General features: G+C 47.8%; 1 protein-coding gene across 1 annotated transcript in view; it reads right to left on the bottom strand.

The window, feature by feature from the left end:
- Positions 1–23,995, bottom strand: part of NT5DC1 (5'-nucleotidase domain containing 1) — a 422,920-nt gene extending 398,925 nt beyond the window's left edge. The window contains exons 1-2 of the mRNA XM_075340036.1: positions 23,699–23,995; positions 9,162–9,253 (exon numbers count right to left, since the gene is read on the bottom strand). Coding sequence (XP_075196151.1) covers positions 9,162–9,253; positions 23,699–23,791 — 185 coding nt within the window. The 5' untranslated portion in view covers positions 23,792–23,995. The remainder of the gene's footprint in view (positions 1–9,161; positions 9,254–23,698) is intronic.
- Between the last annotated feature and the right edge of the window lie 2,526 nt (positions 23,996–26,521).

Genomic DNA, 26,521 nt, shown 5'->3' on the forward strand with positions numbered 1-26,521 from the left:
ACCAGTCGGTGTACCGTCTCCATCTTCTGTCGGTGAGCATTTAGCCAGGAGGGGTAGTTATGGCAGACGTCAACTCCAGGGCGAAATAGGTTCAGGTCATGGACCCCTTTTCCGGGGCGACCAAAGAGAAGGGTGTGTGGAGTGTAGCCAGTCACAGAGTGGACCTGGTTGTTATAGGCCCATACTAAATCAGGAAGGAATTGAGGCCATTGGTCTTTCTTATCATCGGCCAAGGTGCGGATCAGCTGGAGTAGGGTCCGGTTGAAGCGTTCACATGCACCGTTCCCTTGTGGGTGATAAGGAGTGGTCCTCGACTTCTGGATCCCATACATCTGGTGCAGCTCTTCGATGACTCGGCCCTCGAAACAAGCCCCCTGGTCGGAGTGCAACCTCTCCGGGCACCCGTAGACATGGATGAACTGTCGACAGATGGCCCGAGCAGCCGATTCAGCCGTCTGGTCTTTGGTAGCGACAGCGACAGCGAATTTTGTGAAGTGATCCACCATGACTAAACAATACTGATAGCCACTGCTCGCCGTCCCAACCAGCAGATAATCCACCATCAACAGCTCAAGGGGTCTGGATGTTTTAATTGTCTGAACAGGTGCACGCTGCTCAGAGGACTTGTGTAGTTCACAGGTGCGACAGGTCTGGCAGACGTCTTCAACCAGCTTGCGGAGCCCCGGACAATAGATGGACTGTTGAACCCACCGAAAAGTCTTGTCCATTCCGAAGTGTCCATTCCTTTTGTGGGCCTGGACCACCATCTCACGGGCCAATTGTTCAGGCACTACAACTTGTGCGCATTCTTCCAGCATGTGTGACAAGAGAACCTTCCGGTATAGCACTCCTTCTCTCAGAATCAGCCGGTCCCACTGGCTGAGCAGGGTCAAGGTCCCGGTAGACAGTCGCGCCCGTATATCGGCGGGAGGCTTCTGCTGCCGTTTCACCCATTGTTTGAGTAGAGCCCAATCGGGGTTCTGGTCCTGAATCCTGCACCACTCCTGGGGTGGCAAGGCGACTCCCACCGGAGTTCCAGCTTCGCCCACAACGAGCTGGCGGTGATCCACCATCTGTTGGGCGAGCTTTGCAAAGTCAGGTGTCTCGTCCCCTTCTAATTCTTCATCCCGGTCTCGGTTGAGTAAGGGGTATGACACTCTAGACAGGCTGTCCGCATTTTGGTTCTCAGCGCCAGCCCGATACTTGATCTTGTAATTGAACTTGGAGAGCCGAGCCATCCAACGCTGCTCCATGACTCCGAGCTTCGCATTTTCTAGATGGGCCAACGGGTTGTTATCGGTCAGGACTAGTACTTCGGTCCCCGTGAGATACCCTGCAAATTTCTCCGCCATAGCCCACGTTAGGGCCAACAGCTCCAGCCGGAACGAGCTATAATTGGTGGGGTTCTTCTCGCCCTCATGTAGGGACCGACTGGCATAGGCTATGACCCGTTCTTTGCCGTCTTGGACCTGTGAAAGTACTGCCCCTAGACCCTGTAAACTGGCATCGGTGTGTAGTTGGAAGGGCAGGTTGTAGTCCGCATATGCCAGGATGGGGGGAGACGTTAAGGCACCCTTTAGGGCTTGGAAGGAGTCTTCCTGGCTGGGTCCCCAGCGGATGAGTCGTCCTCTGGGGCTGTTGGTGGTCCCTCGAAGCAGATCCTGCAAGGGTGCAGCAAGCCGGGCGAAGTTTTTGACTAACCGGCGGTAGTAGCCGGCCAACCCCAGGAAAGCCCTGACCTCCTTGACGTTTGTGGGCTGCGGCCAATCCCGTACGGCGGCTATCTTCTCTGGAGATGGCTGGACGCCTTCGGCTGAGATCCGGTGACCCAGGTAATTGATCTCGGGCTGCAGAAGACGGCACTTGTTGGGTTTCAACTTCAGGCCATGTTCCCTCAACCTACTGAACACACGGCCCAGCTGCTGCAGGTGTTCTTCAAATGTGGCCGAATAGACTACAATGTCGTCCAGATAGATGAGGGTGAAGTCGAAGTTGAAGTCTCCCAAGCAGCGCTCCATCAGCCGCTGGAAAGTCCCCGGCGCGTTGTTCAGACCAAAGGGCATCCGGTCAAACTCGTACAGGCCCATGGGTAAGATGAAAGCAGTCTTCTCTCTATCTTTCTCATGCATAGGTACCTGCCAATATCCGCTGGCCAGATCCAACGAGGAGAAGTATTTGGCTTTCTTCAGGGCTGTCAGGGATTCTTCGATCCTTGGCAGAGGGTACGAGTCCCGGATGGTGCAAGCATTCAAACGGCGGTAGTCCACACAGAATCTCAGGGATCCGTCCTTCTTCTTGACTAACACTACCGGCGCCGCCCAGGGGCTCTGGCTTTCCCGTACCACTCCCGCATGTAGCATGGAATTCAGGAGATTTTTCACTTCTTGGTATTGCTGGGGAGGAATTTGGCGGTACCTTTCACGGATAGGAGCAGTGTCACCGGTGGGGATCTCGTGTTTGATACTGGTGGTGCACCCAAAATCGGTGTCGTGCCGGGCAAAGGACGCCTGATGCTCTTGGAGTAGCTCTTCCACCTGAGACACCTCCCGTTTGGAGTATTGGGATACGTCCAACTGACACTTCTCTCGGAGTTCTCGCCCCACGTTGGTGTCACCCGCGACAGCGGCCATGGTAGAGACCGTCACTGTCCAATCTCCCTCTGTAGACGGTACAAACTGGAGGGGGCTCATAGGGTTCACCTCTTCGGTTAGAGCGTAGACTCGGCCGAGCTGTGTCCCGGCTTCTAGGTCAACGCTCACATTAGCCGTGTTGCCCAGCCTGACAGGAATTCTTCCCTTTCTCACTACTGCTAGAGTTCGAGCGACTAGTGGGTTCAGCTTCCCCTCCCTCGGGGAGCGCGGCTCAATCAGCACCTCCACGCCTTCAAACTGTCTCATGGTGCCAAGGGGTAGTGAGATAACTGTCTCTTTTCCAGCTGGTAAGGTGATCCTAGTATGGCGGGGTACGGTGACCGTGGCCAGCGGCAGCTGTTCTTCGGTCATTCGCTGGAGGTTGCAGGTCCGGACCACTTGTTGAAAGGCACGGCGGGTGGCCTTATGTGCGGTCACTCCTTGCCAGTACTTGGGCCCCTTCTTGGTAAACAGCACCAGATTCAGGTCCTTCAAGATGTTCATCCCAATAATCATGGGCGTTTCTGGTTCAAAGCCTTCCCTGACCACAATTATCCCTCTCTTCCCGAGATCTTGGCCACAGATTTCGGTGTTCATCCAGGCAACTCCCGACACCGGAATGGGTAGATTATTGGCTGCTTTGATCTTGATGGCGGTATCAGGGTCATAGGCAACTCGCGGTTTTAGACATTCTTCGTAGAACTGCTCGGAGATAGTGGATACCTGAGACCCAGTATCCATTAACCCTTGTACGGCGATCCCTTCCAGTAATACTTCTAGGGTGGGGCTATTTGATGCAAGTTTGTTCCGTGGCTGGCTCTGTTTTCCTACACCCCTCTCTTTGGCATCCCCTGTCGAGTGAGCCTCTTTGACAGGGGCGTCTAGTTTAAAGGCGGCCTCTGTTGTGGGACCTGACTTGCTGGTTCTGGTAGATCGGACTGTGGAGGAGCTTGAAAGTTCTGAGGGCAACGGTTGGCTCTATGGCGGGGATCGCCGCATGTCCAGCATCTTCCCATCGGCCGGCTGGGTTGTTGTCTCGCTTGCCGGCCCGCCTGTTGATCTAAGGTGAGCTGTAACACCTGTTTCTGCAACTCTACCACCATCTGTTTCAGTTCCTCCGTGTTGCTGTTCGGCGTCCCGATATCAGATATGGACCTGCAAGCCGCGGTATATGTCTGTGTCTCCACGACAGGCCCCCTTGAACGTTCTATAGCTTCTTGTTTGGCCTCAGCGAACGTAAAGGCCGGATTTATCCGGAGTAGATCTTGCAATGAGCGGTTAAGGTACGGGTCTCTCAATCCGGTCACAAACTGATCTCTCAACACCAGGTCACGGGTACCCGTACTAGCTATCTGTTCTTCTTTTCTACAGGCTTGTTCTAGTAGCACTTGAAGGGCATTGGCATATTGAGGGATGTCCTCCGACTCGAGTTGCGTCCGCCGGAAAAACATATAGCGCAATGTTCCCGCATATGTGGTCGGTCCATAGGTGTTCTCCAGCACCCGCACTAAGTCATCCAACGTACGCTGGCCCCTAACCGTCTCCAGCCTGACTGTCGTCCACGCTTCCCCTTCTAGTGTTAGCATGGCCATTTCTGCTAAGGTCTTAGGGTCAGTGTTATACATTTCCCCCACTATCTTAAGTTGTTCAGTCCATTCCGTTACAGGATAGTTCCGTCCGTCAAACTTCCTCACCTGATTGACAATAGACGGCGGGGGAGCTGTCTGGTTATAAGTTACTACCGGGGGATGATTTTGTTGGTCACACATCCTGCCGACTACGCCACATGAAGCGACCGAAGGGAGGGCCGCGGGTGTGTGTGTATGCTCTATTCCAACAAAATCCCCATACTCAGATTTCACCGGTAGTAACATTTCTTTACTAGGAAACATGTTTATAATACAATCAACTGAGCTATCTGCACACATGGGTATAGGAAGCCCCTGGACTTTCACTCCTTCCGGATATGCAGCAAGAAAAAAAACAACAACAAAAAAATGGCGGCAACTTTCCCTAACTTTCCCTACAAACACGTACCAGTCTATCCCGAAAGAAGATGTCGCTCCCACGTCGCAGGCCTGGGGTCTCGCGGTGATGGGTCCCGGTGCAGCGCTGGAGAGATGAAGCTCCTCGGTCTTTTCTTTTCTTTTATCTTCCCCAGCTGGTGACGGATTATAAGTAGTCTTTTGGTCCCGGAGCACGCCGGGCAGAAGAAGGCAGGTCACAGTCCCTGCAATTACACTCAGATGGCGGTGCTCGGTAGTCCGGTTAACTCCCTGAGGAAAACAAAGTTCTGCAGACTGGGAGTGACAGAAACTGCTTTCACCGGGTGATTTCTTCCTGACTTTTGCGGCAAAACGAGCCCTCTCTTCAGGGAGACCACACGCAGGACTCTCCTCACTGAGCTCCGGAGCTGAACAACACTTTCCCGCGTCTTCTCTTCTGGTTTTTCACACACCAGCTCCTGTGGGGAATTTCCCAGCTCTGTGTTTGTCGTTGTACAGTACGACGCTGCCCCCTTGTGGGCAATTGCTGGAACAGTATTCAAAGCCATTTCTACAGAAGGGATACAGTCGGACTTGTTGACCCCATTACACATTAGCAATACACTGTCAAAATATGTATCAAGCTCTCATTTGAAGAAAAAGAGTCAGCAAGATATTTAAGACTCTCTTTGCCTGTTTCCTCACAACTACTCCCCATTCTATAGAGTATACTGAGCTGTGCTACATGACACCTTAGTGAGCCTGCAGTCCGTCTTAGTGACATAAAGAAACTCATGGTGCTCTCTTGCCGTCAAAATTGTGGTTCTTTATTTAGAACTAACTGAACGTTTCAGCTCCTGCCGAGTTTGCAACAGCCAGCAATCCGTGTTTAAAGGGAACCAACCTGTCATCCCCCCTTGCAAACCCCTAAAAAAAACTTTATAAAATCTTACCGTTTGCTATGCAAATGAGTTTGGTTGGCCAGATGGGCGGGCTCTAATTCGTCTCCTGTCTCCCCCTCCTGCCGCTGTTCGCTGTCCCCCAGGCATGATTTAAATGGATGACGCCGCCCCCGTCTTTGTGCACGCTGCTGTAGTCTTGCGCAGGCGCATTTCGCTGTGCCCCTATCGCGGGGCTGAGCAGCACGAGCGCCGGTGATGTAGTTGCGCAAGCGCGAGATTATGGGTGGGTATGAGGATGACGCTAGTGAGGTCATACACAGCGCCAACCATAATCTCGTGCCTGCGCAACTACATCACCGGCGCTCGCGCGAGGGAATCTTTATGCTCAGCCCCGCAATAGGGGCACAGCGAAATGCGCCTGCGTGAGACTACAGCAGCGTGCACGAAGACGGGGGCGGCGTCATCCATTCAAATCATGTCTGGGGCACGGTGAACAGCGGCAGGAGGGGGAGACAGGAGATGAATTAGAGCCCGTACATCTGGCCAACCAAACTCATTTGCATAGGAAATGGTAAGATTTTATAAAGTTCTTTTAGGGGTCTACAAGGGGGGCCAGCAACAAGGTGCACCTTCCTAGAATGCAGCCCAGGAGCTGCAGAAGGTGATATTTTTGGTTGAATAGGGAAAAAACTGATGCCAGGTTCCCTTTAAGCACAATGGATGACAAATTCAATATACAGTACAGAGGACGAAGTAACTGATAAGTGGAGAAGGAAGCAGATCTCTCTGATAAAATAAATTTGAAAGTTCCTTGCGTTTGTCTGTACTATTGAATTATGAATTTCACATGCGAGCAGTCTTTCCTTGGTAAAGACGCAAAATGTTTGTGCATAGTATGGGTTACAACTCTACATATAAAACCTAGAAATAAAATGGCTTAAAAAATAACCTGATGATCTCAGGAGCAGGTCCGTCTAGTGTCCCATGTTCCCTTTTATGAAGTGGATACTTAGGAAACCTCTGATGTCATTAGTCAGATGAGCTTATGAATGCAATAAAAGAGAGCATCAGATGCAATATGATAATGACACTCGGCCCAGGCTCTGCTGTGAGTGTAAGCAGAGTGTCATTACTGTGATCCGATACTGCGACTAATCTCTTCATTTTCTCCATTGCCTGTCTCTGCATATATCGCACTGCACTCGGATTACATCAGTGCAGACCAATATTTTGTACACACCCATAGACTTGTATGGGTATGCATGACCCAAGATACACTGCCAATAACAGCATGCAGCAATATTTCTCTCATGCCAAATCATCACGGGAAACAAAAACACTAATCAACACTGTTCCATAGTATACGGTAACTTTGGTGCAAGTGCTATTTGATAACATATTGGATGGAATTCGTCCGATTTATACGTAAATGTGAGTGTACCCTAATGCAGGGTTAGCTGTGGCTTCCCCAAGACAAAATGTAGCTGTTTGCTGAGGGTGCCAGAAGAGGAACCCATGATGATGTGATAGCCCCTGAAGCCACATTTTAAAATGATTATATCTGACTAGAAGGTGGCCCGATTCTAACGCATCGAGTATTCTAGAATTTATTGTGTAGTTAATGTATGATTTTTGTTATATAGATGTTGTTGTGTGTAGTTGCCAAGTGTTTGTGTGGGGGCTGTAAATGTTCTGGGTGTTGTCTGGGTGGGGGTGTGTGAGAGCGGTGTTGTTTGTGTGGAGCGCTGTGTGTGTGTTGTGTTGTTTGTGGAGCGCTGTGTGTCTGCAGTGTTGTCTGTGTGTGGTACTGTGTGTGTTGCGCGGTTTGTGTGTGTTTGGGTGTGGGGTGCGTGTGTGTGTTTTGGTGAGGTACGTTTTGTGCAATGTGTGTGTGTTGCGCGGTATGTGCGTATATTTGTGTATGCTGCGGTGTTTGTGTGTTGGGTGTTGTGTGTGTGCGGCGTTTTCTGTGTGTGTGGGTGTCTGGGTAGGGCGGTGTTTGTGGTTCCCAGTGTGTGTGTGGTGTGTTGTGCGGTGCGCGTGTGTCAGTGTGTGTGTGTGTGTTTTGGGGGGAGGTGTGCACCCCCATCATGCTCCATCCCCCATGCTGCGTACCCCCATCGTGCTCCATCCCCCATGCTGCGCACCCCCCATTGTGCTCCATCCCCCATGCTGCGCACACCCCATCGTGCTCCATCCCCCATGCTGCGCATGCCCCATCGTGCTCCATCCCCCATGCTGCGCACCCCCCATCGTGCTCCATCCCCCATGCTGTGCATCCCCCATCGTGCTCCATCCCCCATGCTGCGCACCCCCCATCGTACTCCATCCCCCATGCTGCGCACTTTCCATCGTGCTCCATCCCCCATGCTGCGCACCCCCCATCGTGCTCCATCCCCCATTCTGTGCACCCCCCATCGTGCTCCATCCCCCATGCTGCGCACCCCCCATCGTGCTCCATCCCCCATGCTGCGCACTCCCCATCGTGCTCCATCCCCCATGCTGCGCACTCCCCATCGTGCTCCATCCCCCATGCTGCGCACCCCCCATCGTGCTCCATCCCCCATGCTGTGCACCCCCCATCGTGCTCCACAGTCACACATCAGACAGTATACACGCACACATCTGATAGCATACACTCACACCCCACTTCTGCCTGTGCCCTCCGATGGGCGGTCCCAGCAGCTGTGCTCCTCTGCCTTCTGCCGACACGCACACATCCGATCGCATACACGCACACACCCGATCGCATACACGCACACACCCGATCGCATACACGCACACACCCGATCGCATACACGCACACACCCGATCGCATACACGCACACACATTGACGATATCGCACATACGCGCTCACACTCACAACATCCGGAGATACCACATGCTTCCGGCCATGTGATCCTCCGGCAGGTCCTGGAAGGTCACTGCACGCACAGTATCGTCGCTGAGAAGCAAGCGATATCAGTGGATGTTGTGAGTGTGTGGATGCGATCTGATGTGTGTGTGAGGTGTGTGTGAGAGTGAGTGTGATCTGATGTGTGTGTGTGTGTCTGTTCTTATGTGTGTGCGTGTGTGTGTGTGTTCCGCCGCTGCAGGACCTTGATGCGCTCACTGTGTACGCTGGTAATCATGCTACACATTATTAGCTGATGTGTACCATGGTTACCAGCGTACCCCGCCCCCCGCACGCACGGGAGCCCACACCAGCGTACGCCGGCAACCCCAGCAATGCGAGGGTATGTGTCGGCTGGGTTGCCGGCGTACTCTGGTGTGGGCTCCCGGGGGTACAGCACTCACCTGGGAGTCGGGGCTCCGTGTCGGTTCGGGGAATGCGTGCGGGGGGCGGGGCCAGAGCGAGCGCGCAATGCGTGAGGGGGGCGGGGCGTGGCCGAGTTGCCAATGCGTGCAGGGGGCCGGGGCGAGAGGCCAATCCGTGTGGGGGCGGAGCCTGGGCGAGCGGCCAATCCATGCGGGGGGGCGGAGGCGAGGCGAGGCGAGCGGCCAATGAGACGCTTGTCGCGGTAACGACAGAATTTTGGAGCAAGACAGACAGACAGACAGAATAAGGCAATTATATATATAGATGAGACCTTTTTTCCCATAGCATATTTCAATAAAGCTATTAGAAAGAAAATAAAATTACCAGAAATTCCAGTCTTCAGATGTAACAGATAGCAAGTCTTCTTTATAACCTTTTTCAGCCACTAGGTACTTAGCAAAACTGTCATAAATCAACTGTTGAAGACAAAAGAGAAACATTATTTACAATACAAAGGAAAACAAAAAATTTTAGACCTTATTCATATGTCTGTGTTCCAAGTGCTCTTTATTTTTACAGACAGCATTTGAACTCAATATAGCCTATGGCTTTTTTCTTTTCCTGGAGCTGTGGAAAAGGATTCCAGTGGCTCCTGTGAAGCTCTAAAGCCTGCTTTATACCTTACAATTTCGCATACGATATCGTACGCGATGTGACCCGCCCCCATCGTATCTGCGGCATGTTCAATTTGTTGAACGTGTCGCACAAACGATTATTTCCCGTCACACGTACTTACCCTTCCATAAGACCTCGATGTGGTCGGCGAACATCCACTTCCTGGAGTGGGAGGGACGTTCGGCGTCACAGCGACGTCACGCGGCAGTTGGCCAATAGAAGCGGAGGGGCAGAGATGAGCAGAACGTAAACATCCTGCCCACCTCCTTCCTTCCGCATTGCCGGCGAGAGCCGGGGGACGCAGGTAAGATCTGTTCATCGTTCCCGGGATGTCACACACTGCGATGTGTGGTACCTCGGGAACATTGAACAACCCGACGTGTATCTTTAAGGAAATGAACGACGTGTATGCGATGAACAGTTTTACGTTCAATCGCACGTAGCTGTCACACACTACAACAACACTAACGATGGTGGATGTGCGTCACTTACGACATGACCCCGCCGACACGTCGTTAGATTTGTTGTAGCGTGTAAAGCCCGCTTTACAAATACCATGCGCAAGAGAGTTACAGCATGGTGGCCACACAAAATATTGAAATTGCTCACAATTTGGCCATTTTCACATAGGGGTGTACTCACTTTTGTTGGCAGTGGTTTTGACATTAATGGCTGTGTGTGGAGTTATTTAGACTGCACACCAAATTTACACTGATATACCAGCTGTATACTGACTGCTTTACATTGTATCAAAGTGTCTTATTTTCAGTGTTGTCCCATGAAAAGATATACGGTAATAAAATATTTACAAAAATGTGAGGCATGTACTAACTTTTGTGATTTGCTGTATATACAACCAATTCCAACATGGAATATATATATTCCTTGGTAGTCCAACCAAGTTCCACAATAACCGCAGAAAAATTACTAACTGCCACAACCAATCATTTACACAGGTTTATTGGACACCAGTTATATGCAGTGTATAACTTTGGGGATGCAATTTATAGAGCAAGAGGAACAAAGCTATTACATTTTAAATATTTAATCTGAAAAGTAGGCATTTTTTCTAAAAACATACAAAAGATGTTAATAAGGGGAAAAAACAATACTGCATATACAATTGCATAAAATAAAAAGGAATAACATAAGAAAATTACTAAACTTGGGTCACGGATATGACTCAGATTTATGGAGGGAAGAACTTCAATGGAACGTGGAACAATCCTACACAGCAATGTATCTTCCGGGCACTGAACAAGGATCATAATTTGGCATTTGCTTTTATTAGCACAAGATACATCCATATATCCCCCTCTGGTGATTCATAACAGGGCTATCATGGGATATGAGCTCAGTCTTTATAAAATAAGGAGATCCCTAACTTTTAGGATACATTCACCTATTGAGGTCCTAGGCAAAAGATATCATGGACATGTTTCTTAACACAATTTTACCTTTATATAAATAGGAAATATGGCATGGATAGCATCATCCAGCTGGCTGATATTAATTTGGGACTGATCTTCAGGCAGCACAATCATGAATAAATATGCATGTTCTTCCTCTCGTGATCACGATGCTGAAAATGTACCTCCCATAAATATCAGATCAGTACAAACCTCAATATTCATCACTGACCACTGGTGCCCAAAAGTCTGAGATAATCTTTTGAAATTCAGCAGAGCTACCTGTAGAGGTGACACATTTGTTACTTTTCAATCCCTAGGTATACAGATCCCAGACTTTATGTCTAAACTAGTAAATCAGCTGGATAGGAATTACCTGCCCAAACCAGGAGGTCTTACTTTAATGGAGCTTAAAGTCTCAGCTCTCTCACTCTCTTCCCCAGTTATAATTAATCTTATATATTCCATATGGGAAGTGGATATGTCTCCTATCCAGAGATGCTTTATGTACTTTAATTTCTATCTATCACATAACCTATTTATCCAAGCAGACCACACTTCAGATGTCGATTAAACGATCTGTAATAGATGATTCAGATCTCATAAGCTGCCATATTTCTTGGCATTACATAACAGATGCAACCAATAATAGCAATGATATAATGCCGTATGTCTGATTTATGTTATATGACTGCTTTCATAACAGAACAAAAAGTGCAGCATGTTCAGCAAAGTATAGTTATTTATTTACTACATGCTACTTGTCACACACAGAATACGATATACAGTGACAAGCAAAAGGGTAACAATGTTATGAACTTTTGACTTACAGGCTCCATAGCTCACCATCCCCTAAAGCTTTAAGCATGAGACTATACATACATACATAAATTTGACTTGCAACTATCTTAGCATATGACTAGGTTATGCAGATTTTTGTCATGTCACTAAATTTTTACTGTTTTGTTCCTAAAAATCTAAATTTAGATTTTTATTATTTTGTAAATCCACCTTTTGCTTTCAACACTGTCTGAATCCTTCTGGGCATGATCTCGATCAGGTTCAAGCATGCCTCGATTGAAATCTGATTCCAGGTCTCTTCTACAGAGTCCCAATTTCACTGCATACTGGTCAACTCACTTTAGTATGTATGCAGCTCCACTCCGACTCAGATGCCAGCAAGGTGAAGGTGGGGTACTGGTATGGGCTAGTATCATCAAAGATGAACTTATGGGACCTTTTCGGGTTGAGGATAGAGTGAAGCTCAACTCCAAGACCTACTGCCAGTTTCTGGAAGACAACTTCTTCAAGCAGTGGTACAAGAAGAAGTCGATATCGTTCAAGAAAAACATGATTTTCATGCAGGACAATGCTCCATCACATGCATCCAACTGCTCCACAGCGTGGCTGGCCATTAAAGGTCTAAAAGATGAAAAAATAATGACATGGCCCCTTGTTCACCTGATCTGAACCCCATAGAGAACCTGTGGTCCTCATAAAATGTGAGATCTACAGGGAGGGAAAATAGTACACCTCTCGGAACAGTGTCTGGGAGGCTGTGGTGGCTGCTGCACGCAATGTTGATCTTAAATAGATCAAGCAACTGACAGAATCTGTGGATGGTAGGCTGTTGAATGTCATCAGAAAGAAAGGTGGCTATATTGGTCACTAATTTTTTGGGGTTTTGTTTTTGCATGTCAGAAATGTTTATTTCTAAATTTTGTGCAGTTATATTGGTTTACCCGGGGAAAATAAACAAGTGAGATGGGAATATATTTGTTTTTTATTAAGTTGCCTAATAATTCTGCACAGTAATAGTTACCTGCACAAACAGATATCCTTCTAAGATAGCCAAATCTAAAAAAAAAAAACACTCCAACTTCCAAAAATATTAAGCTGTGATATTTATGAGTCTTTTGGGTTGATTGAGAACATAGTTGTTGATCAATAAAAAAAATCCTCTAAAATACAAATTTATATATATATATATATATATATATATATATATATATATAGTATTTAGTCAGTCACCAATTATGCAAGTTCTCCCACTTAAAAAGATGAGCGAGACCTGTATTTGACATCATAGGTAGACCGCAACTATGAGAGACAAGATGAGACAAGAAATCCAAAAAATCACCTTGCCTAATTTGGCAAGATTTTTTTTTTAAAATTATGGTGGAAAATAAGTATTCGGTCAATAACAAAAGTTCATCTCATTATTTTCTCATATTTCCTTTGTTGGCAATGACAGAGATCAAACATTTTCTGTAAGTCTTTATAAGGTTGGCACACATTGTTGGTGGTATGTTGGCCAATTCCTCCAAGGAGATCTCCAATAGAGCAGTGATATTATGGGCCTGTCGATGGGCAACACGGATTTTCAACTCCCTTCAAAGGTTTTCAATGGGGTTGACATTTGGAGACTGGCTAGGCCACTCCAGGACCTTCATATGCTTCCTGCGTTGCCCTGGCAGTGTGCTTGGTATTATTATCCTGTTGAAAGACCCAGCCACGTTTTATCTTCAATGCCTTTACTGATGGAAAGAGGTTTGCACTCAAAATCTCACGATACATGGCCCCATTCATTCTTTAATGTACACGGATCAGTCGTCCTGGTCCCTTTGCAGAGAAACAGCCCCAAAGCATGATGTTGCCACCCCCTGCTTCACAGTAGATATGGTGTTCTTTGCAACTCAGCATTCTGTCTCCTCAAAACATGACAAGTTGTGTTTCTACCAAACAGTTCTACTTTGGTTTCATCAGATCATATGACATTCTCCCAATACTCTTTTAGATAATCCAAATACTCTCTAGCAAACTTCAGACGGGTCCGGACATGTACTGGCTAAAGCAGGGAAACACGTCTGGCACTGCAGGATCTGAGTCTGTGGTGGTGTAATGTGTTACTAATGGTAGCCTTTGTTACGGTGGTCCCAGCTCTATGCAGGTTATTCATTAAGTCCCCGTGTGGTTCTGAGATTTTTGCTCACCATTCTTGGGATCATTTTGACCCCACGGGGTGAGATCTTGCGTGGAGCCTCAGATCGAGGGAGATCATCAGTGGTCTTGCATGTTTTCCATTTTCTTATTATTGCTCCCACAGTTGATTTCATCACACCAAGCTGCTTGCCCATTGCAGATTCGGGCTTCCTAGCCTGGTGCAGAGCTACAATTTTGTTTCTGGTGTCCTTCGAAAGCTCTTTAGTCTTTACCATAGTGGAGTTTGGAGTGTGACTGTTTGAGGTTGTGGACAGGTGTCTTTTATACTGATAAAAAGTTCAAACAGGTGCAATTACTACAGGTAATGAGTGGAGGACAAAGGAGCCTCTTAAAGAAGAATTTAGGCTGGTTTCACATCAGCGGTATTCTGCCGCACTCCCAGATCCAGCACAAGAGCAGTACAGTACAATACAGTTCACAGACAGTGCGGCAAGCCCCTGTCACAAGCTGTCACATGCTCTGGTCACATGACCGCATGTGCCCGGAGCTTGCCAGTGAACTGTATTGTACTGTACTGCCCTTGTGCCGGATCTTGGAGTGCGGCAGGAAAACGCTGATCTGAAACCAGCCTTACAGGTCTGTGAGAGCCAGAAATCTTGCATGTTTTTAGATGACTAAATACTTCTTTTCCACCATAATTTAAAAAAAAAAAAATCTTGCCAAATCAGACAAGGCGATTTTCTGGATTTGTTTCTCATTTTGTCTCTCATAGTTGTGGTCTACCTATGATGTCAATTACAGGCTTCTCACATTTTAGGGGCTGGGCTCGTCCCTGCTCTATTGAATATAAGCTGACTATCAATTACAATGGATGCTCAGTAGAATCTTGTAACTGTGCAGAATTGTTCAAAGCTGTAGTTGATGGTAAGATGTGGGGCCCGAAAGTCAAAACAGTGTTACCTTCTTGCTCAGCATTGTATAAAATGTGATCTATGCAGAAATACTGCTAATTATGTCATTATGAGGACAGTTAGATTATTTTTGTTGTTTTCGTATGAGCCATCATTTTCTGTGATGGGAAAACTCATTTAAACTTTGCCAAAAGATACAGTGACCAATAGCAACAAACTTAGTCTACCTACAAGACTTTCGTCTTCAGGACTTAAGGCCCCGTCACACGCAACGAATTATCTAACGATATATCGCCGGGGTCACGGATCATTAGTGACGTCGTTGCATGTGACACCAACGAGCGACCGGTAACGATGGAAAATACTCAGCAAATCGTCCATCGTTGATACGTCGTTCATTTTCAAAAAATCATTGATTGTTGAGGTTGCAGGTTGTTCGTCGTTCCCGAGGAAGCACACATCGCTACGTGTGACACATCGGGAACAACGAACTTCAGCTTACCTGCGGCAGCCGCAATGAGGAAGGAAAAAGGTGGGCGGGATGTTACGGCCGCTCATCTCCGCCCCTCCGCTTCAATTGGGTGGCCGCTTAGTGACGCCGCACGAACCGCTCCTTCAGAAAGGAGGCGGTTCGCCGGTCACAGCGGCGTCGCTAGGCAGGTAAGTCCGTGTGACGGCTCCGAACGATATTGTGCGCCACGGGCAACGATTTGCCCGTAACGCACAAAAGACGGGGGCGGGTACGCTCGCTAGCGATATCGCTGCATGTGACAGGGCATTTAGTTCGGCTTCACAGCTCTGTGTGGACCACAATTTCTGCACCAACCATGAGACTCCTGACCGGAAGTAAGAGCTCCAGAGACATACATGGGGCTGATAATTCTGGTCAAGAGACCAAGGTCTTGATATTGCAGTCATTATAAAGACTGTGAAATGTGGCTGTGGGTAAAGCTGGCTTTACAAGTACAGTAGAAATGCAGTGCAAATGTACTAATAAATATTTGCACAGCCATCAGAGAAGGGAGCCTACCTTTGCAGCCGGTGTCAACTCTGGCTAATAAAAGATGGCTCTAAGTTCGGGACCACTTCACTGATGTTAATATTCCATTAATTGGGAATTTCACAGCGGATTTTACCCCAGAAACTATATACAGTTAGGTCAAGAAATATTTGGATAGTAACAAGTATAGTAACTTTTGGCAATTCATCTGTTTACCAAAACATATTCATGATACAGTTATATAATCAATACTGTCTTAACACCTTTACGGCCAAGCAATTTTTTATTTTTTCCTCCCCTTCTTCCAAGAGCCATTATTTTTCTATCTTTCCGTCAATATAGACATATGAGGGCTTGTTTTTTGCAGGACGAAGTTTACTTTTGAAAGACACCATTCATTCTGACCAATATTGTAATGAAAAAAAATTCAAAGCATGGTGAAATTGCACAATAAAGTGGAAATCCACAATGGGTTTTGTTTTTTTTTATATATATATTTACCGTGTTCACTATATGGTAATACAGACCCGGCAAAATTATTCCCCAGGTCAGTACGAGTTTGTAAGTAGCAAACATGTATAGTTTATTTTATTATTTTTAAGTGCTGAGACACGTAATCAGGGCTGTGAAGTTAGAGTCTTGGAGTTGTTATCTATTTGGGTGGAGTCGGAGTCGGTATAAAATGGACCGACTCCGACTCCTAAAATACAGTTGAAACCAGACGTTTGCATCCACTCTCTATAAATACACATTAGCAGGTTTTTCTCACTATCTGACATGAAATTAGAATCTACCTTTCCCGTTTTAGGTCAATTAGGAACCACAATTATTTCCAAGAGAGCAGAGAAGAGAGGAGAGGAGAGAGAATATTTAAGGCATTTTTATTACTTTCTGCAAAGTCAAAAGTTTACATACATTCCATTAGTATTTGGTACCATTGCCCTTACACTGTATGACTTTGGTGAAACATTTTTGATCTCCTTCCACAAGCTTCTCACAATAGTTGGTAGGAATTTGGGCCCATTCCTCCTGACTGAACTGGTGTAAACACAGGGTCTGACGCTCACCGAAACCCGCAGGGTCTGCTTGTTATTGTATTTTGCGCAAAATTTGCGGTGACCAAAAAACGTAAAAAAACGAAAGTGCTCCCCCCTCTTCTCCACTCCTGTGATGCGATCACAAGATCACATCACAGTTGCATGACCCTCGGCTGACACCCGCAGCAAAGCGTCATTAGCAAATCGCGGTACGCAAGTGGAAAGGAGCCCTCACTCTCACTGCCGGCGCTCTGCCGGCTTTGAGAGAAAGTGACTCATGATAGCTACAGGCATCATCACATGATCCTATGCTACCATGTCAACCACTGGAAGTCACATGATCACGTCACGTGACTTCCGATGGGGGCGGATAAGTTATCGTTATGACTGCGCGCATATACATCTCGCTGCCAGATTTTGGCAGTGAGATGTAAGGGGTTAATAGTCGCGGGTGGAACGCGATTCCACTCGCAACTAGCAGGCACACGTCAGCTGTTGAAATCAGCTGATATGTGTGCGGCTGCCCGCGGGGATTAACCTCACACGATCCATGACGTACCCAGTACATCATGTGTCATGAAGAGGTTAAAGGCATAGTATTCTTAGTATAAGTAAACCTTTGACTTTGCAGAAATGAATAAAAATGTCTTAAAACATACTCTTGTGAAGTAAAATCCAGCGCAGAAAGGAAGGCACTCTTCAATGACAATCTCCATGTGCTTTATTCCATGTGCACAAATTGAATAAGGTGGGTACAGACAGCCCCTAGACCGGGGAAAATACTAGCGACGCGTTTCAACCATATTACGCGGTCTTAGAGCTAGGAGACTTTTAGTGGGTGAGCGGAAATCCTTTATCATTCATTAAAACACTCTCTCTCTCATTACTCTAACATTTTGGTTCCTAATTAACCTAAAACGGGAAAGGTTTATTCTGATTTCATGTCAGATTGTGGAAAAAAAAACCATGCAAATATATGTAAACTTCTGGTTTTAACTGAATACTGTATAAAAAATTGGGTACAGCGGTTCAATGCAGTATGTGATATTTTTTCATAAAAATTTGGAAAAGTTAGGAAATGTCCTATAATGTCTGTTCTATTCCTGATCAAAGAATCTAGGCTTTTACAAGAAATGAATATGTGCTGCACTGCAGACATGATAGAAGTAGTGATGTTAACATTTTACTACAGTAAATTTATCACAAACATGAGTCAAGTCGGAGTCGTGGAGTCAGACTCAGGGAAATTGAGGAGTCGGAGGTTTGGCTTACCGACTCCAAAGCCCTGCCCGTAACGTTCTGTTTTTGACATCTTGTGCTAAGTGATGGCTAATGCGGGCTTCACACGGTACGATCTATCGTGCGATTGCACGAGAGATCGTACCCGCCCCTGTTGTTTGTGCGTCATGGGCAATTAGTTGCCCGTGGCGCACAAAGTCGTTAAACCCCCGTCACACGTACTTACCTGCTGAGCGACCTCGCTGTGGGCGGCGAACATCCACTTCCTGAAGTGGGAGGGACGTTCTGCGCCACAGCGACGTCACACAGCCGCCGGCCAATAGAAGCGGAGGGGCGGAGATGAGCGGGACGTAAACATCCCGCCTACCTCCTTATTCCACATTGCTGGCGGGAGCCGCGGGACGCAGGTAAGCTGTGTTCATCGTTCCCGGGGTGTCACACGGAGCGATGTGTGCCGACCCAGGTAAGATGAAGAACCGGCGCCATTAAAAATAAACAATTTTTTAAAAATAAGCGACGAGTACACCACTCACGTTTTCTGAGCGATTCTGTATCGCTCAGAGGTGTCACACGAAACGACGTCGCAAGCGATGCCGGATGTGCGTCACGAAAACCGTGACCCCCGACGATGCATCGCGCGATAGCTCGTCTCGTGTGACGCCCGCATTATTTTCTGCACTCAGATCATTTTGTGGATACCATTTTTGGTTAGATGTGCTGTTTTGATCACCTCTTATTGCAATGTTGTGGTGATCAAAAAAGTTGCAATTCTGGCATTTAGATTTCTCATTACGCCCGTTATAGAGTGAATGAATTTATTTTATATTTTAATTGACTGGGCATTTCTGAACGTGGAAATACCAAATATGTGTATTTTATTAAAAAAATGTATTGTTTTATTTTGATACGGGCAAAAGGGGAGTGATCTGAACTTGTGTTTTGTTTGTTTTTTTTCATACATTTAAAAACTTTTTTTTCCAGTTTTTATTGTTTTTACAGTACTAGTCTCCTTAGGGGACTTGAAGCTGCAATCGTCCGATCGCCTGTGCTGTACAGAGTGGTTCATCAGCACTCTTCTGTATAGCAGAAATGCTGACATCCTATGGACGCCGGAACGCAGCCCACGTTCACAGAAAGTTCATCATGATAGACACAACCCCTAACAGACAGCTGATCCACAGCTGTCATGACAATTCATCAGCGTGGGCTCCCAGTGGATGGCCCATTCATCAGCGCCCACCGTCTTTCACCACTTTATTAATCCCCAAAACACCCCTGCAGATCCGACGTAATCCACACGAGGTCCTACGATGATTCCAGCTCTGCTACACCTGAATCACAGTGCGCAATCATGGATCATAACTTAATGCTGTTCAGGCAGAGACTGAGCCCCAGCGATTAGCGGTGACGTCACTCTGGTTATCTGAGGTCTCAGCTGGACGTTTCCATGGTCCTCCACCGGTGATTGCAGGTAACCTGACCTCAGGTGACTTCAATGAACTCTCACTGAGTTCACAGACCTGCATCTCTTGGCAGAAAACTGTTTGTTTTTTTTACAAAGAGATGCAGATTTAGTGCTGACATTTTTACCCCATAATCCTACACCCAATCTACAACTCCTGGCAAAAAAATGTATCACTATCGCATGCATTATGATGCATTTTTGCCAGGAGATGTAGATTGGGAGCAGGAATATTGTGTAAAAATGTCAGCACCAAATCTGGATCTCTTTGCAAAAAATGAACAAAAAACGGTTTTGACAGTCTCGACGCAGTTTTTTTTCAGGAAATGCAAATTTTGGTGCTGAAATGTCTGCACCAGATTTCAGGTTACCTGCGATCACAGGTGAAGGACTGTGGGAACCTCCAGCTGTGACAGCAACTAACCTGAGTGATGCCAACGCTCACGGTGGGCAGTCATGTTCCATGATCGTGCGCTATGCTTTCACTAATGTAGCAGGTCTGGAATCGTCGTGGGGCCTTATGTGGATTACGATAGATCTGCAAGGGTGATTTTGGGGTTAATAAAGTGGTGAAAGAGGGTGCCTTTTTGTCTTTTATTTCAAATATCAATATATGGGTAGCAAAATAGGGGGGGGACCACACGGTGGCTTTTTACTTATTTATTTAATTAATAAAAAAAAAAAGCTGCATGCGGTTCCTCTTATTTTGATACACAGCCAAGATAAGCGCACGTCTGGGGAACAGCCTGTAACAGTATGCTTTATTTGTGCTGGTATCAATACGGGGGGGGGTACTCTACGCCAATTATTTTATTTATTTATTACCAGTGTAAGGACACAGACAGCGTGTGTGATTTCAACCAATCACACACGCTGTCTCAGAGGGTGGGGGCGTTGACAAACGGCAGCCAATCAGAGACACCGGTGGGTGGGGAAAGCAGTGAAAATGCATTAGAGATAATTATCGGACCTGGAAGTAGCACTGCGGGGAGACTCAGTAAGTATGTATTGCTTTAACTTTTTTTTTTTTACAGTGGCCAATCACAGCCATGCCAACGCTTGACATTGGTGTGATGGGCAGGGAGAGGATGGTTTTTGCCATTTGGACATTTCCTGATCCTTGGCAAAGATCACCGACTTTTGCAATAAATGATCGACTGTTTGATCCTTGTCCGATCAAAGATCATACAATTTTAACATTTTCTGAACTTTGCCAATCAGGATCGCTCAGCTCTACATGTGACATCATTGTGATGGCGTGATGTACGGGACGTCATCGTGATGGCGTTAAGCACATGTGACCTCCAGGCCAGCTAAGCTAATTTAAGGGTACGTGCCCATGATCAGGACCCGCTGCATCCTGGACACGGCGGGTCCTGACCTGCGGGGCCGTGAGTCTCCTCCAGAGGAGAATATAGGAGAGCGCAGCTGCTCGTAGCCACGATAAGGGTTCCATGCGCTGTGGTTTCTCGCCTGTTTTCTCTTTACAAAGGACACTTGCAACTCCACAGCAAACAATTGATATGTTGCGGCTTGGATATCTACACTGCAGGTAAGTTTTCGCCACACATACACAGTGGGTACGGGATCTCTAGAAATCTTATCCACTGTGCTTGTACTGTACAACGCAGCATTTTGGACACAGCGAAAAAACGCTACATCCAAAACGCTGCAAACACTGATTGTGAGTACGCACCCTAAAGAAGAGATGCAGATGCTGTCAGGTAAGGGCCGGATATAAGGGTATGGTCCCACATTTTTCTACACCTAGCACTGCATTTCTTGGCAAGGAAAACGTTGCAGAAAAAAACATGCTTTTTTTTTTAAATTGCATTGTGATAGGAAAAACGCTGGAAAATAACGCAGAAACAATTGAAATGTAAGGGCAATTTCCCATTTTCGTTGTTTTGCATCAGTCACAATCTGTCACCTTGAGGAATTATGGTATTCTGCAAAATATTTTGCAGGAATCCATTTTTTCCTCATAGACTTCTATTAGCGACGGATTGTGACTGATGGCCTTGCGTTGCATCCGCCGCGTGACGGATCAGTCGTTTACTGACCGTCAGGTGGGAGCAACGCTGAATGTAACGTTTTTTGTGTGTGGCGGATCGTTTTTTTACTGTGAGCATGCACACAGTATAAAACCATGATCGACTGTAAATTCAGTTCCAGTTCCGGCAGCCGGAACAATCAGCTGATCGCCCGGCTATTGAGAGCGATCGGCTGATCGTCCAGCTATTGTGAGCGATCAGCTGATCGTTCACAATGGCCGACCGCCTGGCGATCAGCTGATGGTTCACAATAGCCGGGCGATCCGCTGATTGTTCACAATAGCCGGGCGATCCGCTGATGGTTCACAATAGCCGGGCGATCAGCTGATGGTTCACAATAGCCGGGCGATCCGCTGATGGTTCACAATAGCCGGGCGATCAGCTGATGGTTCACAATAGCCGGGCGATCAGCTGATTGTTCACAATAGCCGGGCGATCCGCTGATTGTTCACAATAGCCGGGCGATCAGCTGATGGTTCACAATAGCCGGGGGGATCAGCTGATGGTTCACAATAGCCGGGCGATCAGCTGATGGTTCACAATAGCCGGGCGATCAGCTGATGGTTCACAATAGCCGGGGGATCAGCTGATGGTTCACAATAGCCGAGCGATCAGCTGATTTTTCACAATAGCCGGGTGATCAGCTGATGGTTCACAATAGCCGGGCGATCAGCTGATGGTTCACAATAGCCGGGGGATCAGCTGATGGTTCACAATAGCCGGGCGATCAGCTGATTGTTCACAATAGCCGGGCGATCAGCTGATGGTTCACAATAGCCGGGGGATCAGCTAATGGTTCACAATAGCCGGGCGATCAGCTGATTGTTCACAATAGCCGGGCGATCAGCTGATGGTTCACAATAGCCGGGCGATCAGCTGATGGTTCACAATAGCCGGGGGATCAGCTGATGGTTCACAATAGTCGGGCGATCAGCTGATTGTTCACAATAGCCGGGCGATCAGCTGATGGTTCACAATAGTCGGGCGATCAGCTGATTGTTCACAATAGCCGGGTGATCAGCTGATGGTTCACAATAGCCGGGCGATCAGCTGATTGTTCACAATAGCCGGGCAATCAGCTGATTGTTCACAATAGCCGGGCAATCAGCTGATTGTTCACAATAGCCGGGGGATCAGCTGATGGTTCACAATAGCTGGGGGATCAGCTGATGGTTCACAATAGCTGGGGGATCAGCTGATGGTTCACAATAGCCGGGGGATCAGCTGATGGTTCACAATAGCCGGGCGATCAGCTGATGGTTCACAATAGCCGGGGGATCAGCTGATGGTTCACAATAGCCGGGGGATCAGCTGATGGTTCACAATAGCCGGGGGATCAGCTGATGGTTCACAATAGCCGGGTGATCAGCTGATGGTTCACAATAGCCGGGTGATCAGCTGATGGTTCACAATAGCCGGGTGATCAGCTGATGGTTCACAATAGCTGGCCGCCGGTAAAACAGAAAAAAAAAATGTTTTGTTTTTTTTCAGCATCGGTCACATCAGTTGTCCCACTATCCGTAATGCATCCGTTGTATCAGTCACACAACTGATTGTGACTGATGCAAAACAAAGGAAATGTGAAAGTAACCTAACTGTTCAGTGTAGTTTTTCTACACCAAAATCTGCAAGGAAACAAAATCTGCAACGTGTACACAGCACTTCAGGATTCTCATACTTGATGGGATGCGTTTTCCCTTGCAGATTGATTAAAACACAGCCTTTATGTAGCTGCAGGACTGGATAAAATGTGTCACATCAGGTGTAAGGTACAGCAGCACAACAGCTGCCACCTGGACACGTTATGGCGGTCCATTATACTGCTGTCATAGGCGCACACATGCCGCCCAGCAATAATGGCGCCCTGTGTTGTCCCCTATCTGCAGGGCTCACCACGTCCTGCACATGTCCACACCACTGCAATAACAACCTGTGCAGGTAACCAGCGCGCCAGTGACGTCACCACTGCGCATGCTCCAAGACACTGCCGTGCACTTATTTGGGCCTGTCTGCCTGGCAACTACTTGTTAACCCCTCCGTCGCTGACTCCGGGAAAGATCGGGCGCCAAGCGGTGACACCGGTGCTGGTGCTTAGTCACAGTGGTCCGCGTACCGGCGGCGCCCGGATGGAGCACAGGGTCACTCCTGGAGCGGGCACGGCTGAACTCGCCGCCATGCTCTTCTCACTCACCCTGCTGGACTCCTGCAGCCGATATCGGCAGAGCGTGTGGTCCAGGTCGAAGCCAATGACATCGCAGTCGGAGAGAGAGAAGTGGTCGCTCATTGTGGCGTGGGATCGGTGCTCTGTCCTCTGCCCGGCTCAGCTGCCGTCTGCTGTTTCCCGCGCCTTCTCAGGGCGGCAGTGCTGGGAGCTCAGGACCTGCACACGGCCTCCATTACTGGGGAGGGGAGCAGCAGGAGCCGGGCGAGCCTCATATATGTGGCCACCATTGGCAACTGCGGTATCTGTGGGAAATGACTGCCTTCTGGGGGCCTAAGATTGTTGGTGTTACATCGCATTGTGTAAAGGGAGCCTGCAGCTATGGGGCTAGTGTGTAGGCTAATAGTGTAAAGCTGCCTGAGCCCGGCTACCGGGAGAAAATGGACATTATCCCCCCAGGAGCCTCCATCTGTGAGGTGCTACTGAGTGGTAGTACCTGCGCCCCGTACTACGGTATTATTGTCAGTGCAGTCATCTCAGTGCTGGGGCATAGGTACATCCACTGCTCACTACATACTGAGCGCTGGCTGAAGACCTTATTCCCTAGGGAGCCTCCAGCTCAGAGGTCCGCCTGGAGTTGCTACAGTCACCGCTCAGTATACAGTGAGTGGTAGTACCTGCGCCCCACACTATGTCAGCAGTCACCTCAGTGCTGGAGCGCAGGTACATCCGTCATTACGTACTGAACGTTGACTGAGGACCTTATTCCCTAGGGAGCCACCAGCTCAGAGGTCCGCCCGGAGTGGCTACAGTCCCGCTCAGTATACAGTGGGTGGTAGTAACCGTGCCCTGTACTATGATTGTCTTCGCAGTCACCTCAGTGATGGGGCGCAGGTACATGCTCTGCTCACTAGTACTGAGCGCTGACTCAGGACCTTATTCCCTAGGGAGCCTCCAGCTCAGAGGTCCGCCCGGAGTGGCTACAGTCACCGCTCAGTATACAGTGAGTGGTAGTACCTGCGCCCCGCACTATGATTGTCAGCAGTCACCTCAGTGCTGGAGCGCAGATACATCCGCCGCTCACTATGTACTGAACGTTGACTGAGGACCTTATTCCTCCAGGGAGCCACCAACTCTCTGAGGCGCGACTGTGAGTGGTAGTAGTAACCGCGCCCCGCACTATGATTGTCAGTGCAGTTGTCTCAGTGCTGAGGCACAGGTACATCCGCCGCTCACTACATACTGAGCGCTGACTGAGGACTTTATTCCTCCAGGAGCCACCAGCTCTGACATACTGCCGAGTGGTAGTATCTGCTCCCTGTACTATGATTGTCAGTTCAGTTGCCTCAGTGCCGGAGCACAGGTACCTGCGCCGCTCCCTATGTACTGAGCGCTGACTGAGGACTAGAGTTGAGTGCGGTTCGTGTTTCTCCAGTTCGAGTGATTTTGGGGGCTGTTCTAGATCGAACTAGAACTTGAGCTTTTTGCTAAAGCTCGATAGTTCTAGTTACGTTCGAGAACGGTTCTAGCAGCAAAAAGCCAAGCTAATTCCTAGCTGGCTTTCAGCTGTAATAGTGTAAGTCACTCTGTGACTCACACTATTATGAAATTTCAGCGTATAGTGTGCAGGGACTGCGCATTCAGATCACTGCTACTGGGATAATGGCGATCGCCATTTTTTTTTTTTCCCTTGTCTTCCTTCCCTAAGCGCGCGCGCGCGTGTAGTGGGGAGGGCCAGCATATCAGCCAATCCCAAACACACACACAGCTAAGTGGACTTTTAGCCAGAGAAGCAACGGCATGTGTGATAGGATGTCCATGTCACATGTCCCTGCATTATAAAAACGGGTATCTGCCCGTCCGGACGCCATTATCTCTTCTGCGTCTGGGTGTCAGTCACCGCTGGCGTAGCTCCTGTCTCCGATACTGCTGTGTACACTCTACACACAGCGCTATACAGAATAGGGATAGAAGTTTCTATTAGCCCTTGTAAGGGCTAATAACAGCAGGCTCCGAGCCATAGGTGACAGTCAGGGCCGTGAAAACAGATTTTAACAGCTACAGATAACAGCGTCTGTGTAGCTAAGGTCAGGAACTTCCTCGCTGCACTTCACCATTAGGAGGGATATAAAGTGAGGCTTCCTTTCCTCTACACAGGCCCACAACCCTGCCACTGTACCCTCCTGCCCTTTGCTCACTCAAGCTCATTGTTACTAAGCCATTATACTAGCAAACACTGAGGAAACTTAGTGGCATCCTAAAAGTGGCTGTTGGACTTCCATTAGTGTCCCACTAGTGCAAAGCTATTTGCAGCACCACTGCATTGCACACTCAAGCTCATTGTTACTAAGCCATTATACTAGCAAACTATGCTGCCAGTTTAAGGGCCGTAGTTGCATTGTCAGGGATAGTTATTGTTGTTTATTCTGCTGTTAATAAAGATAGACCACCGCTGCAATCTACACCACCTCTCAATTTTTACTACCACATTTTAAGTGCACAATCTTGTCGCAATCAAAATGAGTGGCAAAATGACAGATGCTGGTGGAAAGGGTAAGAGGCGTGTTGGAAAAGGGAAAAAAAGGGTTTGTCCGTGGGGAAGGTGGCAAAGCTCCATTAACATCTGCTGAAGATAGACCATCTACCAGCAAAAGTAAGATGTCTACTACTTACCGTGGACAATCCGATGTGCTCCCTTTTTTACGGACACGAACAACTGGAACAAAGGTAGATGATGGCCAAAAAAAGAAAATGCTTGAATGGATCTCAAGTGGTCCAACAAGTGCCCTCTCCGCCACCTCAACTACCGCATCCAAAAAACACCAGTTCTCTGAGTTGTCATCCCAATCACAC

This window comes from Anomaloglossus baeobatrachus, chromosome 3, assembly GCF_048569485.1.
Source record: "Anomaloglossus baeobatrachus isolate aAnoBae1 chromosome 3, aAnoBae1.hap1, whole genome shotgun sequence".
Lineage (NCBI taxonomy): Eukaryota > Metazoa > Chordata > Amphibia > Anura > Aromobatidae > Anomaloglossus > Anomaloglossus baeobatrachus.